General features: G+C 43.7%; 1 protein-coding gene across 1 annotated transcript; it reads left to right on the top strand.

The window, feature by feature from the left end:
• Nucleotides 1-608: 608 nt before the first annotated feature.
• On the top strand, nucleotides 609-4,029 carry LOC132315768 (uncharacterized). Its single transcript, XM_059814170.1, has 7 exons — nucleotides 609-826; nucleotides 1,976-2,023; nucleotides 2,116-2,162; nucleotides 3,185-3,254; nucleotides 3,343-3,386; nucleotides 3,639-3,696; nucleotides 3,788-4,029. Exons 1-7 carry the CDS (start codon nucleotides 767-769, stop codon nucleotides 3,836-3,838), a joined length of 378 nt encoding a protein of 125 aa, XP_059670153.1. The 5' UTR covers nucleotides 609-766; the 3' UTR covers nucleotides 3,839-4,029.
• Nucleotides 4,030-15,225: the final 11,196 nt, after the last annotated feature.

Raw genomic sequence — 15,225 nt, forward strand, 5'->3', positions numbered from 1 at the left:
ACCTATTTGTCTACCACGTGTCCCATATTTTCTGTTGTGACCTTCCAACTACAGGTAACCTGTTTTTCTACTATGTGTCCCACGACTTTCGATTTGCACGCAAGTGTTTCTTCCTTTCATGTCACATGTCTTATAATTTTCTACTTACAAGTTACTGTTTCCTTCTTTGACTGCCAACTGTGCCAAGGCAGTTATTTTAACAAATGAGTTTTTCATTAAACCCAAGTGCTGCTTCGTGATTACATCCTTGTTTGCATTCTCATTAGAATCAGTCACAACAACCTTACATCAAAAATTAATAAATAATTATTGTACAAATAACTACTTGCCTTTTTATTAAGTCACGTGCCCCAACTCTGATAGGTGCATTACAAAATCTCGGAAAGACAGCCAATTTTCACCGAAGAGCTGTAAACGGACACTTATTAACCTTCAATCGGAAAGTCGATCCATAATTTTTAGTGTAAACAAGAACTTAGCAGCAAGTGAGTCATTGACCTTTATATGGCCACGTGCCTATCACTTATTGGCCATTGCCCCATTAGCTTTTATTGGAACGTGCCACTTTCTGATTGGTCCCTCGCAGCTGGAAATTAGGGTGTAGTGTTTTCTTTACTTCCAAGAAAAAAACTTTTGCAGGCAAGGCCGAGGTCGCGCGGTGCCAATCTGCAAATTCCAAACGAAAACTCAGTACCACTCTCTCTCTCTCTCTCTCTCTCTCTCACACACACACACACACACACTCTCTCTCTCTCTCTAGATAGTTATGGCTACTTCTGCACCGCCCTTTCCTGTGCCTCACAACAAGCTCTCACTCGATATTAAGGCAAGTACACGTCATCTTACTTCTTCTTCTTCCTCCTCTTCCTTATTGATTATACAGTCTTGAGATGAATTCTTTGTTTCTGTTTATTCGTTTTCATGAGTTTGATAGACGAAGTGGTCCATGAGCTTATAAACTTGTTCGTGATTCTTCAATTTTCTCTTTATTATTAATTTCCATTTCACGTGTTTTCATAAAATTTCATAATTCATTGTGCTTATCTGAAAGTACGGACAAAATGGATCTTTAAACGAAGTGTGAATACCTACAAATTTGACGATTATTGATAAAGGACTGCCTATGTGCTTCTCATCAAATGCAATTGAAACCTTAACAATGGTATATCCTTTCGCCCACAACCTGTTTGCTTTAATGTCCAGTCCACTCAGATTTCTCTATGTTATGTAGGAAAATCATTTTTAATAATTGAATGAGTACTTTACGAACCACGTTACATAAACATCAATTGATAATTCTTTTACTTTTTGTGTGTCAGTGATGATTAATGACTGAGGGTGGGTGGGCCTTGGCACATTTGTGACCTTCAGGTCACAGCTTTGAATCACGGAAATAGCCTCTTTGCCTGTGGGGGTAAGACTGTGTCTGATCCTGGGATAGGTCTTGTCTGAATATTTGTTACTAAATTGGATAAAAACTGGGCTTTGTCAGTTTTTATTTTTATTTTTATTTAAGGTGTCTTACTAGGGAATTTGACGATGAGCTTGGGTATATAAAAGAGGCTTGTTGGGATAGTCTAGGTTGTTTGATCTTGGGTTGTGTCAAAGGCTTGGTCTTGAAGACTAGAAACTGGAATTGTGTTCATTTGATCTATGATGATTTATGTTTTCGTGTTACTCGGGTGTGTATACCCTTTATGACGACTTGTTGCATCAATATGCAAACTGTAGGCTAAAAGTAAAGTGTATTGGTTGATAGAGGGGTATTAATTGTGGCTCCTACTGTATTGGCAAATGCCCATTTGCATTGCTGTTTTAATTAGTATAGAGGTTGTTGCAAACTTTTCAAGTTGGCGTATTCTTTACTTCTCTTCAATTGTGCAGCTATACAAAGTTCATCGAGTGTCTTTGATTTCACTGTTAATATGCTTTTATCATTAAATTTTAACTCAATTGCTTGCTCACTGTTTGGCAGGGGAACAAAACAGATATAATCATTAGTAGCTATGATGATCATTTTCTTGTGAGTTACAGCCTCTAATTTTTTTCAGAGTGGATGCGTGTTATACTATGTTTTTTTGTTCGAGGTAATTTAATATTTGCAAGTCCTTTCAGGTCATTGCAACTCAAATAGGAAGCATGGGGACAATACTGCATGCCAGGTTTGTATTATTATTATTATTTATTTATTTATTTATTTTTCTCCTTGTTGAAACTACCTTTGTGTTTTTATTTCTGATTGCATATTATTTTTTCAGTTAGAAAGTTTCAAATCAGCTGCAAGGACAGACTTGAGTATTGATATTGGACTTGGGATATGTGGTGGCTCAGTTGAGTCTTTGTTTTGTAGTTCAAACTTCCAAGGGTCAGTTTCTATTGTAGGATGTAGTGATGTACTATCGCGTGCATGATATAATTTAGCTCAGCAGAAAACAGATGGAATTGCTATTGCTGCCATATGTAGGTTTTAGTGTTCTTCAACCTGTCTCCCAAGTGTACAATGGACTTCAAGGTCATATTCTCGATCAAGAATATAGATATCCCTATTTTTGGATTGTCTAATAGAGGCTAACAAATTATGAATATTCATGCATACAGTGAAATCAATTGCTAGATGTGTTGGTTATTATCAATACGTGTGTGCATTGTATATATCATCAACACCTTTAAGTGATCCACTTCTAAGAAGATTACAGTTGATCTAATTTTGTAGATAGCGTTGCTAATGAATATATGCATACAGTGAAAATCAATTGCAGTGAACACATAATATGTTACTTATTATCAATATGTGCCTGTGTGTGTATATATATCATCGCCACCTTTTACTGCAAGTAACCTCTTCTGGACACCCACGATTATCAACAAAAAAAAAAAAATAGTAATCCTCTTCTAAGAAGATTACACTCGCATACATGTAATCTGTGAAATAGAATATTGTTGTGAATTATATTTATTACTCAAACACAACTCTTCAAAATGCTCATTTTAACTTTTGCTTGATATACACTACAGGAGACTTTAGTGAAGGTAGCAATTTCCAATGCTATTGATTTTATAGTCTGCTTTCTCTTGAATCCAATTTTGTTTTGCCCTCCAAGATTGTAGGAAATTATGATAGTCATTTTGATCACACTTCTACCTGGTATCACTTCTAAGGTACATCATTTTATTTGATTGGCAGAAAGGAGGAAGGATTATTATCAATTCATCCAACCTTCCATGTGTCCGTGATATTTGGTAAACGAGATGAGGTAATCTAGTCTCTGCAGTAGTCTGTTTATGTAGCTTTTGTTAGATCATGATTGTTGATCAACTAGATACAAATTACAATACTTGCAGCCAATGCTAGTGACGTGTGCTCGGCAGCTGATTGAACACATTAGGTATATTTCCTTGTCAATTTAATAATTACATTTTCACATTTTTGTCTCTATCAAAGATTAGTTTGTTGAACACAAGTATATGCAAATATCTGCAAATTTATGCTGATTAATATTCATGATAGACATGACGATCCATCAGCAATCAATGTCTTCTGCCTTTTATTGAATTGATGCTTTAAGAAGACTTTTATTATTTTGATTAGAAATTTGGCACGGACCTTTAATTCGTTACCTGTCCTGATGTGTTTGCAGTAGCTCTGGCTCTTCAAGACCATTGGTGCTCTCTCTTGGCCTGAAAGACCACTCTGTGGTACTATTCAAAACATGATTTTACTATTTTTTGTTTCTTTCTTTCAATATACTATAGTAGCATTCATGAATATGGTTATCGTTTCATACAGGCAACGCTGAAAGGCATAGTTTCTGCTGTGATCGAGAACCGGCTTTGGTAACTGGTGGTGCCAAGTTCTTAGGGTTTGCTGATTGATCTTGTATGCAATCTGGACTCAACATTCTCTATCATTGCAATTTGATACTTGAAAGCTGTGTGCAATTTGATAAAGTTAAAGCTTGTACGATGTTGTCATGTCAAGCTGGTACTTGCACAAAATCTTCCTCTATATTTTATGATTTTAATTTTCAAGTTTGGAGTAAATATGAATATTTTCTGCAATGCAATCATTTAACTCAACAGACTCAATGAAACCTCTTTTCTCCACTTTCTTCGATCACATTCACTCAAACAAAAATTGATAAATAAGTTTCCATTTAGGTTTGTTTGTTTGGATGTAAAAATTTTTTTAGAAAATATATATTTTTTAATTTTTTAGTGTTTGATTGTCGTAAAATATTTATGAAAAAAATATATTAATAATAACAAAAAAAAAAAAATTACTCATCAATTTTCAACAAATTATTTTACACGCTCTACCCGATAGTCTCGACCTCAACATCATTTGTCTAAATATATATATATTTTACCTAAAAAAGGAAAAAAATATTTTCTGTTGAACAAAAAGAGAGAATAATATAAACTCTTATATAGGGATGTCTCATTCATCCGCATCTTTTCTCCTTCATTTAATTTTCTTCTTTTCTATCGGAAGAAACATTAATGTTGATTCTATTGTGAACTTGTTATATTTTTCTTCATATTTTTAGGAATAGGATAGAGATTGCCATCATATCTGAAAAAAAAAAAAAAAAAAAAAAAAAAACCCTTAGAATCCACTAATTTGATTATTGCAGATTAGCAATCAAATGTTACCGCAAAATTTCTAGAAAAAAATGAGAAAAACAATAGTGTCACAATTACAAAGTTGGACTACAACTTGGTAGAGAAGTGAATTCGAATTTCGGAAGGGAAAAAAACAGGAATGGAAATAATTTAGTGCAAGGGAAATGGAACGCTAAAATTCATTAAATTAGATTAAATTGCTGAATTTTAAGGATGTGAAAGCGCAAATTACAATGGTGAAATTTTTTTTTAAAAAAAGGGCAAAAAAAAAAAAAAAAGAAGCGCAAATTACAATAAGAGAATGTAACTGCTACAATGTTTAAAAAATCTTCCACGTGTCAGACATTCCCAGAGTTTTTACTCAGCTCATAAAGTCATGTTCTTCGTGAGCGGGCTTATTGCATGATGAATTAATTAGTTACAGCGAACTTGGCTTATTTCCAGGATTGAGACAAGTGACAACCATTAAAGTCTCTTTCTAAATCAACAACGCTCCCACTTCATTATAGATGGTGACATTTTTAATAACCCCATGTTCACTTCGAATTACGTTCTTATTAAATTTTTATAAAATATTCAATTGGTTTACCGGATGAGAATTCACTTCGGATATCTCAGTAAACAAATAATTTTTGTGAAGGTAACCACACGTTATAGTTAAGCTAAGTTTAAGATTTGCATGGTCTTTTTTTATATACGTTACTTATGAAGTGTTGTGTATACCTAAAGTGAATTAATTTCACCCGAAATTATCATTTTTAATAACTCTATGTTCACTTTAGATTACGTTCTTATTAATTTTTTTGAAATATTCGAACTTGGCTTAATTAATGAGAACTCATCTATGATGTCTTATGAAGTAAATAATTTTCTTGAACGTACACACGTTATAATTAAGTCCAGTCCTAAATTTGCAAAATCTTTTTTGATACATGGTACTTGTGAAGTGCTGCGTATCCGAAATTATGGTTTCAGTATATACATACTTAATAATGTTCATAGAAATAGTTGAGGAGGCCCCGGATGACATGGGCCAGGTCCGACTCGCAAAACACAACCTTCAGTCCGAACAGCTGGGTCAGCCCATAGAAAGACACTGCCATATGGGCCGAGCGGGAGTAAGCCCATCAAGGGTGACCAGGGCTTACAGAGGAATAGGCCCAGGTCCAGCAATTAGTAAATATCTTGTAAATATCTTGTAAATATCTTGTAAGTGTCTATAAATAGGAGTTGGAATGAAGAGGAGAGGGATCTTTCCGGGTGGAGGTGTAAGAATTCTAGAGAGAGAAAGAATAGAAGGAGTTTCTTGCATCTTCAATTGGCGCCGTCTGTGGGAAACGCATGAAAGTTTGGTTGATCAATGAGGAGTATCGAATGGATTCAAACCAATTCGGTTGATCGAGACTCGATCTTGCGGATTTGAATCCAGATCTGAGCGATTGTGACCTACTCTGGAGGAATTACGATTCTTGAAGCTTTGGCAGGAGTGACTTCAGATCTACGCAACCACGAGTTGCTCGATTGTGGCAGGATCTGACGGATTTAGAGTTTAGACAATTCAGATCTTGTAAACAGTGAGCATAATTCGGAGAATTAGAAGCCAGATCTAAAAATTCCTACTCACGAAGCTCAGATCTACTCGCGAACTTGAGATTAATGCCTTTACTCCGTTCGGGAATAATGATAGGTGAAAGCTCCAATCCGATGGAGGCTGTCCAGCAAACAAAGCTTGAAGAGTTGATGAACTTGATTGAAGCTCTCAGAAAAGAAAATGCAGAATTGAAAGCTGGACTGCAGCATCGGCAAATACCTGCGGTTTCGCATCCACTTCCGGTCGGAGAAGGAGGTGTTCCATCTAATATCGCGCATCAAGGCGATCAGGACGAGAACAATCAGTCAGCTCACCACCGTGACGAAAGGATGATGGACAATTTGCCGCCAAATGTTCGTCGAGTTGAAGATCACGAAGGATCGACTCACGTTGATCCGCAGCGGGAAAGGTTTGACCGAGAGGAAGTGATGGAGGTTGATCGCCGTCGAGTAGCGTCGCCTTGGCAAAGAGAGTTCATAGAGGAACGGTCGTTCGATCCGTCTTACCGGCCCTCCATGGTTACTGTCACTCATCACGGTTCGGAGGGCAGAACCGTAACTCACAGAGCTACCGCTGGACTCCAGAGAGAGAATGAAGCTCTCCGATCCGCGGCTCGGACGGTGGATTCACCATTCACCGACGAGATCTTGAATGCGCCGCATCCAAGGAAGTTTGCTATGCCAGTCTTTATTCTGTTTGACGGAACGACCGATCCGATCGATCATGTGTATCATATCCAGTTGAAAATGGCCCTGAATACGGAAAACGACTCTTTAATGTGCAAATGTTTCCCTACAAGCCTGGCCGGACCGGCGCTCAGCTGGTTCAAAAACTTGCCTAGGAGCTCCATTGGCAGTTTCAGAGACCTGTGCGATCGGTTCATAAGTCAGTACTATGGGAACAAACGCCCGCCGAAGGACATCTCGAGCCTCTTCACGATGCGGCAGCACAAGGATGAACGTCTCCAGGCCTTTCTTACCAGGTTTAATCTCACTAAGAGTATGGTGATCGAATGCCACCCTTCTACGGCAGTTCAAGCCTTCAAGTTATCCATGACACGCGGAACTCCCTTTCACACCAGTCTGGTAGTGAACACGCCGGCTACCATGGATGAACTCAATGAGAGAGCCGATGGCTTTGTGCGCCTCGAAGAAGAGGAGGCAGCTAATGCTCGGACAACGTCGCTTGTGTCGACCGAGGAGAAGTCCAAGGCAAAGATCAGGCAGAAGCAGGCTCAGCCACAACGTCAGACCACTTGGAAGGCCGAAAAAAGGTCCAGGGAGGAAGAGTTGATTACTCCGCTGAAGGTCACTCTGGCAAGGCTGTATCAGGAGAACAAGGACAAGTTTCATCCACCACTGCCAATTAGACAACCCCTCGAGCAGAGGGATCAAACTAAACATTGTGCTTTTCATTCTGATTTCGGACATCAGACTAACGAATGCAGGAACTTGAGGAGGCAAGTGGAGATGTTGATAGCTAAAGGGGAGTTTGCGAGTTATGTTCAAGGCTCGGCGATGGAGCAGAATCGACCAGTAGAACAAATAAAAAGGAGTCATAAACAAAGCTCCCACAATTCGCAACCAGTTCGTATAATCAATGTTATCCATGGTCGACCCGAGCCTAGTGAAGAGTCAGATGAGCTGCTACGGGTGCGCCTGCGGCAGGCACAGATGAAGAAAAGGGTCGGCAATGTGTCCACTCTACACCAGCAGAGCCCGTCAATGCAGATAAAGTTCGACTGGACAGACCTGCAGCGTGTTCAACTGCCTCATGACGACCCGTTGGTAGTCAGTTTGACAGTGGCGGATTGCTTGGTGCGCAGAGTTCTGATCGATCCTGGGAGCAGTGCGAATGTTATGCCGAGGGACACATTTGACAGGCTCGACATTAAACCAGAGAGGCTCAAGCCCACCGGAAATCCCTTATTAGGGTTCGATGGGAAGAGGGTGGAACCCGTCGGGATGGTGGAAGTAGAAGTTCAAGCTGCAGAACGAGCTCTTATGGAAACTTTTGTGGTTGTGGAAATTCACCCCTCGTATAATCTCCTGATGGGAAGAGGATGGATTCACAGAGTCCGGGGTGTACCCTCAACTCTGCATCAGGTCATGAGGTGCCTCGGGCCCGATGGGGATAGAGTAATAGACATTCGGGGGGATCAGGTCGCAGCCAAAGAGTGTTATTCCGTCACACTAAAGCATGCTGGGAAAGGAAAGGCGCCCGTCCGTTCGACAAGCCCCAGATAGCAATTACAGAAACCTCCGCCCGAGCAGAATAGGGTGGAGGAGTCAGTCGACTTGACCGAGGAGCCCCTTCTGGATGTGCAGATCGATCAGTCCAGGCCAGAACGAACTGCCAGAGTAGGTATAAGACTGACCAGAGAAGAGCGGCAAGAGCTAGTGGATTTTTTGTCCCACAATGTCGACGTATTCGCATGGAGTCACCTAGACATGCCTGGAATTAGTCCTTCCGTATCCTGTCATTCCCTGAATGTAAATCCCAGTTTCAAACCAGTGAAACAGAAGCAGCGAAGATTTGCTCCAGAACGTAATCAGATCATAGCGGAAGAAGTCGATAGGCTGCTTGATGCGGGATTTATCAGAGAGGTGCACTACCCTGAGTGGTTGTCCAACGTCGTTGTAGTGCAGAAGAAAAATGGGAAATGGCGAGTATGCATTGATTTCACCAATTTGAACAAAGCCTGCCCGAAGGACAGCTTCCCGCTGCCTAAGATTGATCAAATGGTGGATGCCACCACTGGGTATGAGCGTTTGACCTTTCTGGACGCATATTCAGGTTATAATCAGATTCCTATGGACCCCGCAGATGAAGAAAAAACTTCTTTTGTCACCGAGCGAGGTACATACTGCTACAAAGTTATGCCTTTCGGGCTAAAGAATGCGGGAGCAACTTATCAACGACTTGTTAGCAAAGTTTTTAAGAATCAAATGGGTAAGATTGTCGAAGCCTATATTGATGATATGGTGGTAAAGAGTAGGAAAAAGGATGATCATCTGAAGCATCTGCAAGATGTATTCGATGTACTAAGGCGATATGGAATGAGGCTCAATCCGACCAAGTGCTCGTTCGGTGTGAGTTCCGGGCAGTTTCTGGGACACGTGGTCAACCGCAGGGGCATCGAAGTTAGCCCCGCTCAAGCAGAGGCTTTGATTAAGAATGCCGAGCCAAAGACGATCAGAGAGGTGCAAGCCCTAACAGGACGAATAGCTGCGTTAAGTCGATTTGTTTCAAAGTTGTCAGACCACTGCAAACCATTCTTTGACACGATTCGAAGCCATGGAAGGCAGGTCTGGGGGGATGAGCAACGACAGGCATTGACTCATTTAAAGCAATATATGCAGAATCCTCCAGTCCTGTCAGCCCCAGAACCGGAAGAAAAGTTATTTCTATATCTTGGAGTATCTGGTGTCGCGACGAGTGCCGTTCTGATTCGTTGCAAGGAAGGGGTGCAATACCCGGTATTTTATGTAAGCAAAACACTGATGGAGGCAGAAAAAAGATACTCAAAGGCCGAACGGGTGGTACTTGCACTTGTACATGCAAAAAGAAAGTTAAGGCATTATTTTGAATCCCACCCCATAGCTGTTCTAACAACTTTCCCAATCAGAACGCTCATGCACAAGCCAGAGCTCTCGGGCAGAATGACAAAGTGGGCCATAGAGTTGAGTTCATTTGACATAACGTACGAGCCGAGAACAGCTATTAAAGGGCAAGCGGTGGCCGATTTCCTACTAGAATGTGATGCCGAAGATACGGAAGAGGACCTTAGAAGCGGCTCTTGGAAACTTTTTGTGGATGGCTCCTCTAACCAGATGGGGGCTGGGATTGGGATCAAACTGCAAACCCCAGAGGGTACTTCCTTGAGCCAAGCACTCAGACTTGAGTTCCGAGCCACCAATAATGAAGCGGAATACGAGGCGTTGCTAAATGGATTAAAGTTGGCCAGAGAGCTACAGATCAAAAGTTTGACAGTGTATAGTGACTCGCAGCTGATTATTCGGCAGGTAAATGGTGAGTACGCAGCCAAGGATGACATGATGGGGGCATATCGTTCTACCGTTCTGCGTAGAGCCAAGGACTTTGCAAAGATTGAATTCATACAGTTGCCGAGGGAACAGAATGCAGATGCAGACCGTTTAGCATGCAGTGCTTCGAGTTGCGGTGAAACATTGGCGAGGGTGATTCCAGTGGGAATAGTGACCCAGCCGTCCATTTTCGAAGAACCGATGGACTCGGACCCTTGGCAAGTCAACGTCATACCGTATGAACCGAGTTGGATTGACCCAATCATTACCTATATTCGAGATGGCGTTTTGCCTATGCAAAGGGATGAAGCTAGGAAACTCAAACAGAATGCTGCCAAGTACGCCATCGTGCGGAACCAGCTGTACAGAAGGTCCTATTCTGGCCCGTACTTGAAATATGTCACCCCCGCGGAGTCGCAGCAGGTACTGCGAGCTATTCATGAGGGAGTGTGTGGCAATCATTCTGGGGGAAGATCGTTAGCGCATAAAGCAATGACACAAGGGTATTTCTGGCCAAACATGTCAAGAGATGCGGAGGAGTTCTCTCGAAGGTGCGATAAGTGCCAACGATATGGACCAATGATCCACCAACCACCTGAGGAATTGCACGTAATGGCCTCGCCGTGGCCTTTCGCGCAATGGGGGATGGATGTGGTCGGTCCTCTGCCAACTGCAAGAGCTCAGAACAAGTATGTGTTACTGGCCACGGATTATTTCACTAAATGGGTGGAGGCAGAACCGTATCCTAGCGTGACTCAGACTCAGGTGAGACGATTTATCTGGAACAACATTATCTGCCGCTTCGGTGTTCCCAGAACAATAGTCATGGACAATGGCACAAACCTCGACAGCAGGCAAGTAAGAAAGCTGCTGGAGGAGTATGGAATCAACCAGAAGCTGGCTGCAGTAAGTCATCCTCAGGCTAACGGACAAGCAGAAATCACAAACAGAACCATTTTCGCCTGCATTAAGAAGAAGCTGGAAGATCATAAGGGGAAGTGGTTGGATGAATTCCCGAACGTTCTATGGGCTTACAGAACCACCCCAAGGCGGCCGACTGGGGAGAGCCCGTTCGCAATGGCGTATGGTACCGAAGCAGTTATACCGGTTGAGCATTTAGTCCCCACTATCAGAAGCTTAGCATGGAGTCGAGATCAGAACGACAAGATGTTAAGACTGAACCTCGATATGATAGACGAAAGGAGGGACGCAGCGGCTATAAGGCTAGCATCGTATCAGCAAGTGCTGGCGAATAGTCACAATAAGAGAGTAAAACACAGGGATTTTGCCCCGGGCGATCTGGTTCTGAAAAGAAATGTGGGGATGGTCAAAAAAATGATGCCACCCTGGGAAGGCCCATACAGAATTGCAGAAGTCATTGGCAAAGGGGCATATACGTTGGAAACCATGGCGGGAAAGTTGGTCAGCAAGCCCTGGAACGCCACGTCTCTGAAGAGGTACTACCAATAGAAGCTAAGTTCTGGCTTTAATTGGATGTTATTTGTTGTCAATCAAATACGTATGAATGAGCAAGTTACTGGAATTTACAAAAAAAAAAAAAAAAAGAATTTTCTTTTCCAATGGTCTACTATAAAAATTCAAAGCCAAGTGGCAAGTGGCATTCTAGCCGAGCGCCAGGCACTTAAGCAAGATAAGTGGCAGCTGGCACTATAAGCCGAACGCCAGACACTTGCTAAAAATTTAAAGCCAAGTGGCAAGTGGCATTCTAGCCGAGCGCCAGGCACTTGAGCAAGACAAGTGGCAGCTGGCACAATAAGCCGAACGCCAGACACTTGCTAAAAATTTAAAGCCAAGTGGCAAGTGGCATTCTAGCCGAGCGCCAGGCACTTAAGCAAGATAAGTGGCAGCTGGCACTATAAGCCGAACGCCAGACACTTGCTAAAAATTTAAAGCCAAGTGGCAAGTGGCATTCTAGCCGAGCGCCAGGCACTTAAGCAAGATAAGTGGCAGCTGGCACTATAAGCCGAACGCCAGACACTTGCTAAAAATTTAAAGCCAAGTGGCAAGTGGCATTCTAGCCGAGCGCCAGGCACTTGAGCAAGACAAGTGGCAGCTGGCACAATAAGCCGAACGCCAGACACTTGCTAAAAATTTAAAGCCAAGTGGCAAGTGGCATTCTAGCCGAGCGCCAGGCACTTAAGCAAGATAAGTGGCAGCTGGCACTATAAGCCGAACGCCAGACACTTGCTAAAAATTTAAAGCCAAGTGGCAAGTGGCATTCTAGCCGAGCGCCAGGCACTTGAGCAAGACAAGTGGCAGCTGGCACAATAAGCCGAACGCCAGACACTTGCTAAAAATTTAAAGCCAAGTGGCAAGTGGCATTCTAGCCGAGCGCCAGGCACTTAAGCAAGATAAGTGGCAGCTGGCACTATAAGCCGAACGCCAGACACTTGCTAAAAATTTAAAGCCAAGTGGCAAGTGGCATTCTAGCCGAGCGCCAGGCACTTAAGCAAGATAAGTGGCAGCTGGCACTATAAGCCGAACGCCAGACACTTGCTAAAAATTTAAAGCCAAGTGGCAAGTGGCATTCTAGCCGAGCGCCAGGCACTTGCCGTACAAACACACAGCGAAGCTAATATAAAAAGAAAAAGAGAGAAAAGATATGTATATACTGAAGATAAGTTGAACAGAGCACAACACATAGAGAAAAAGAGTTCGGCCATTTCATTAATATTGAACATTTAGTTTACAAAAGAGAGATGTCCATCATTACAAGAAGATATGAACTAGAAGAATTCGAAGGAGCCCTAGCTAGACGCCTCAGTACCAACAGCATCTTGGTCTTGCCGACTCGCCTCCTTGGCCCCATCAGCCGCCTCACCTTCATGAGGTGGGGAATCCAGGTGAATAACTGAGTCGTTCGGCTGGGGTTCAGCGTCAGCAGTGGCTACAGAGGGAGCCACGGTTGACGATTGGGGAGCGGTCAGTGGCAGAGCGGCAGGAGGAGCTGTGATGATCCTTGAGGATGCGATGTCCTGGCACTCATCAAATATACGTTCCGCTTCGGTAGGTTCTGGGTCGACATAGACCCCCAGAGGTTCGATCCCCAGATCCTTGTCTACCTCATCCGGAGTGGAGCTGGTCTGTCCCTCGTCCGGAACCCGGTCGGCGAAACCTTCCCGGAATCCTTGAGCATACCGAAGAGCACCGACCCTGGAGAACCGAGCGTGAAGGGCCAGCATCCCACCACCCACTCTGCTGATAGCGTCGATCAGAGCGGTACGCTCGTCCAGAGCTCTTTTTTCAAAAGCCATCCGAGCAGACTGTTCATCAGCTAGAAGGCGTTGGAGTTCTGCCTTCTCTTCTCTGAGTGATTCCTGCTCAGTCTGCCAGACGCTCTTCTCAAGCTGGAGGGCGTCCTTCTCATCCTGAAGGGAATCATTCTCCTTTTTCAGGACATCTCTCTCTTGCTCGGCTTTGTCAAGCCGAACCAACACCTCGGTATTCTTCATGGCAAGGAGGTCGTTTTCTTTATTAGCCACCTCCAGGCTGTCAGAATACTTTCGGGCCCTGGCGTTCCCCATCTCCACCTGCTTCTGCATGGCCATCATCCCGAACAATGTCTGCATAGGCGCACAATAAGAACGGTTAAACCAATAGTCAGAACGGGCGAAGGCAAGACCAAGTAATATAAGAGAATTCATGAGTTAGAAAATAAAAGTCACCTCCATAGCAGATTGGGGGAAGCGACTGAACACGTCCTTCTGGGAAAGGCCCTTTGCCGCCTCAATGTCCTTCGGAGTCCACATGCTCCTGTAGTAGGCCATAGCGGTCTGGCCATCCTTCAGCATGGTCTCGTTCGGTTTCACGAACGTCCCATCCGTTCGGGTGTACCGAGGGGCCCATGGCGGTAAGCTGGGGATAGAAGGGGGGCCTGAAGCAGAAGCAGAGCCACCAGCTGCAGGAGGCCCAGAGGGAGAAGGAGCTCTGATCGCTCGGTGCAAGAGAGTACCCGGCCCAGAGACTCGGGTCCTTCTAATAAGAGGCTCCTCCTCAGGATCGATTTCACTGTCAGGATGAGGCCTTTTGCCTCGCTCTTTGTCCCGACCGCCCCCCGCAGCAGCAGGAGCTATGGTAGCTGGGGAGGGCGCGTTCTGGTTGGCAGCAGGGGCGCTGGCAACAGGGTTAGTGGCCACTGCGCTCGGGACAGTGTCAGATATGGTGGCTGAAGAAGAAGCCGACGCTGGAGAGGAGGTCGCCCCAGCAGCAGGAGTGGCTGGGGGAGTATTTTTCCTCCTGCCAAAAGAGGGAATCTGCAGTCTGCTCATATTGTAGCCGAGTGATGAGAGCGCAAAGAGGTTGTCTGAAGTGAGGAGATCTGAGCAGGAAGGAATATCGTTCAGAACGTATCTCTTCAAGTAGTTACTCCTATCCCTGCAAACACTATAGCTCAAATCATCACAAGGTATTCCCAAGGAGCGGCATAAGTAAGTGCAAAAACGAGGAACGCATGTTTCACAGGGGCAGTCATGTTTATGGGATTTGAATTTTTTATAGGAGGAGACAGAGCAGACACCAAAGGCGCTCGGGATTGGGTAATCCTCTGCAGCCGGCGAAGACCAAGCCCCACTAATGCCCACTATGCTATCCCTCCAACCCTTTTCAGATTTTATTGTGTCAGTGCATATGGACATCTTCTCGAACGGGTAGAGGTGGTAGAAGGGCTCGTTAGTACGGATCTTACTGACCTTATAGCACAGAAGGAGGTCTATGAGGTCAAGGTCCAGATTTCTGTCACGCATCAATAAGAGCATAACAGATATGATCCTAAAGAAGTTGGGGTTGACCTGCAGAGGGGATATCCCCAATCTATTGAAGACATAACTAAAGAAAGGGTGCAGAGGGAACCTAACAACATTCAGTTGAAGGTTCGTGAATAAGACTTCGCCGGGCAGGAGGCCGGCGCCGGTCGTAATATTAACGTCTTGGGGGCAAACCCTAACT

This window comes from Cornus florida, unplaced genomic scaffold, assembly GCF_030987335.1.
Source record: "Cornus florida cultivar Cherokee Brave unplaced genomic scaffold, ASM3098733v1 CherokeeBrave_3.0.0_Hap2_Chr07, whole genome shotgun sequence".
Classification (NCBI taxonomy): domain Eukaryota; kingdom Viridiplantae; phylum Streptophyta; class Magnoliopsida; order Cornales; family Cornaceae; genus Cornus; species Cornus florida.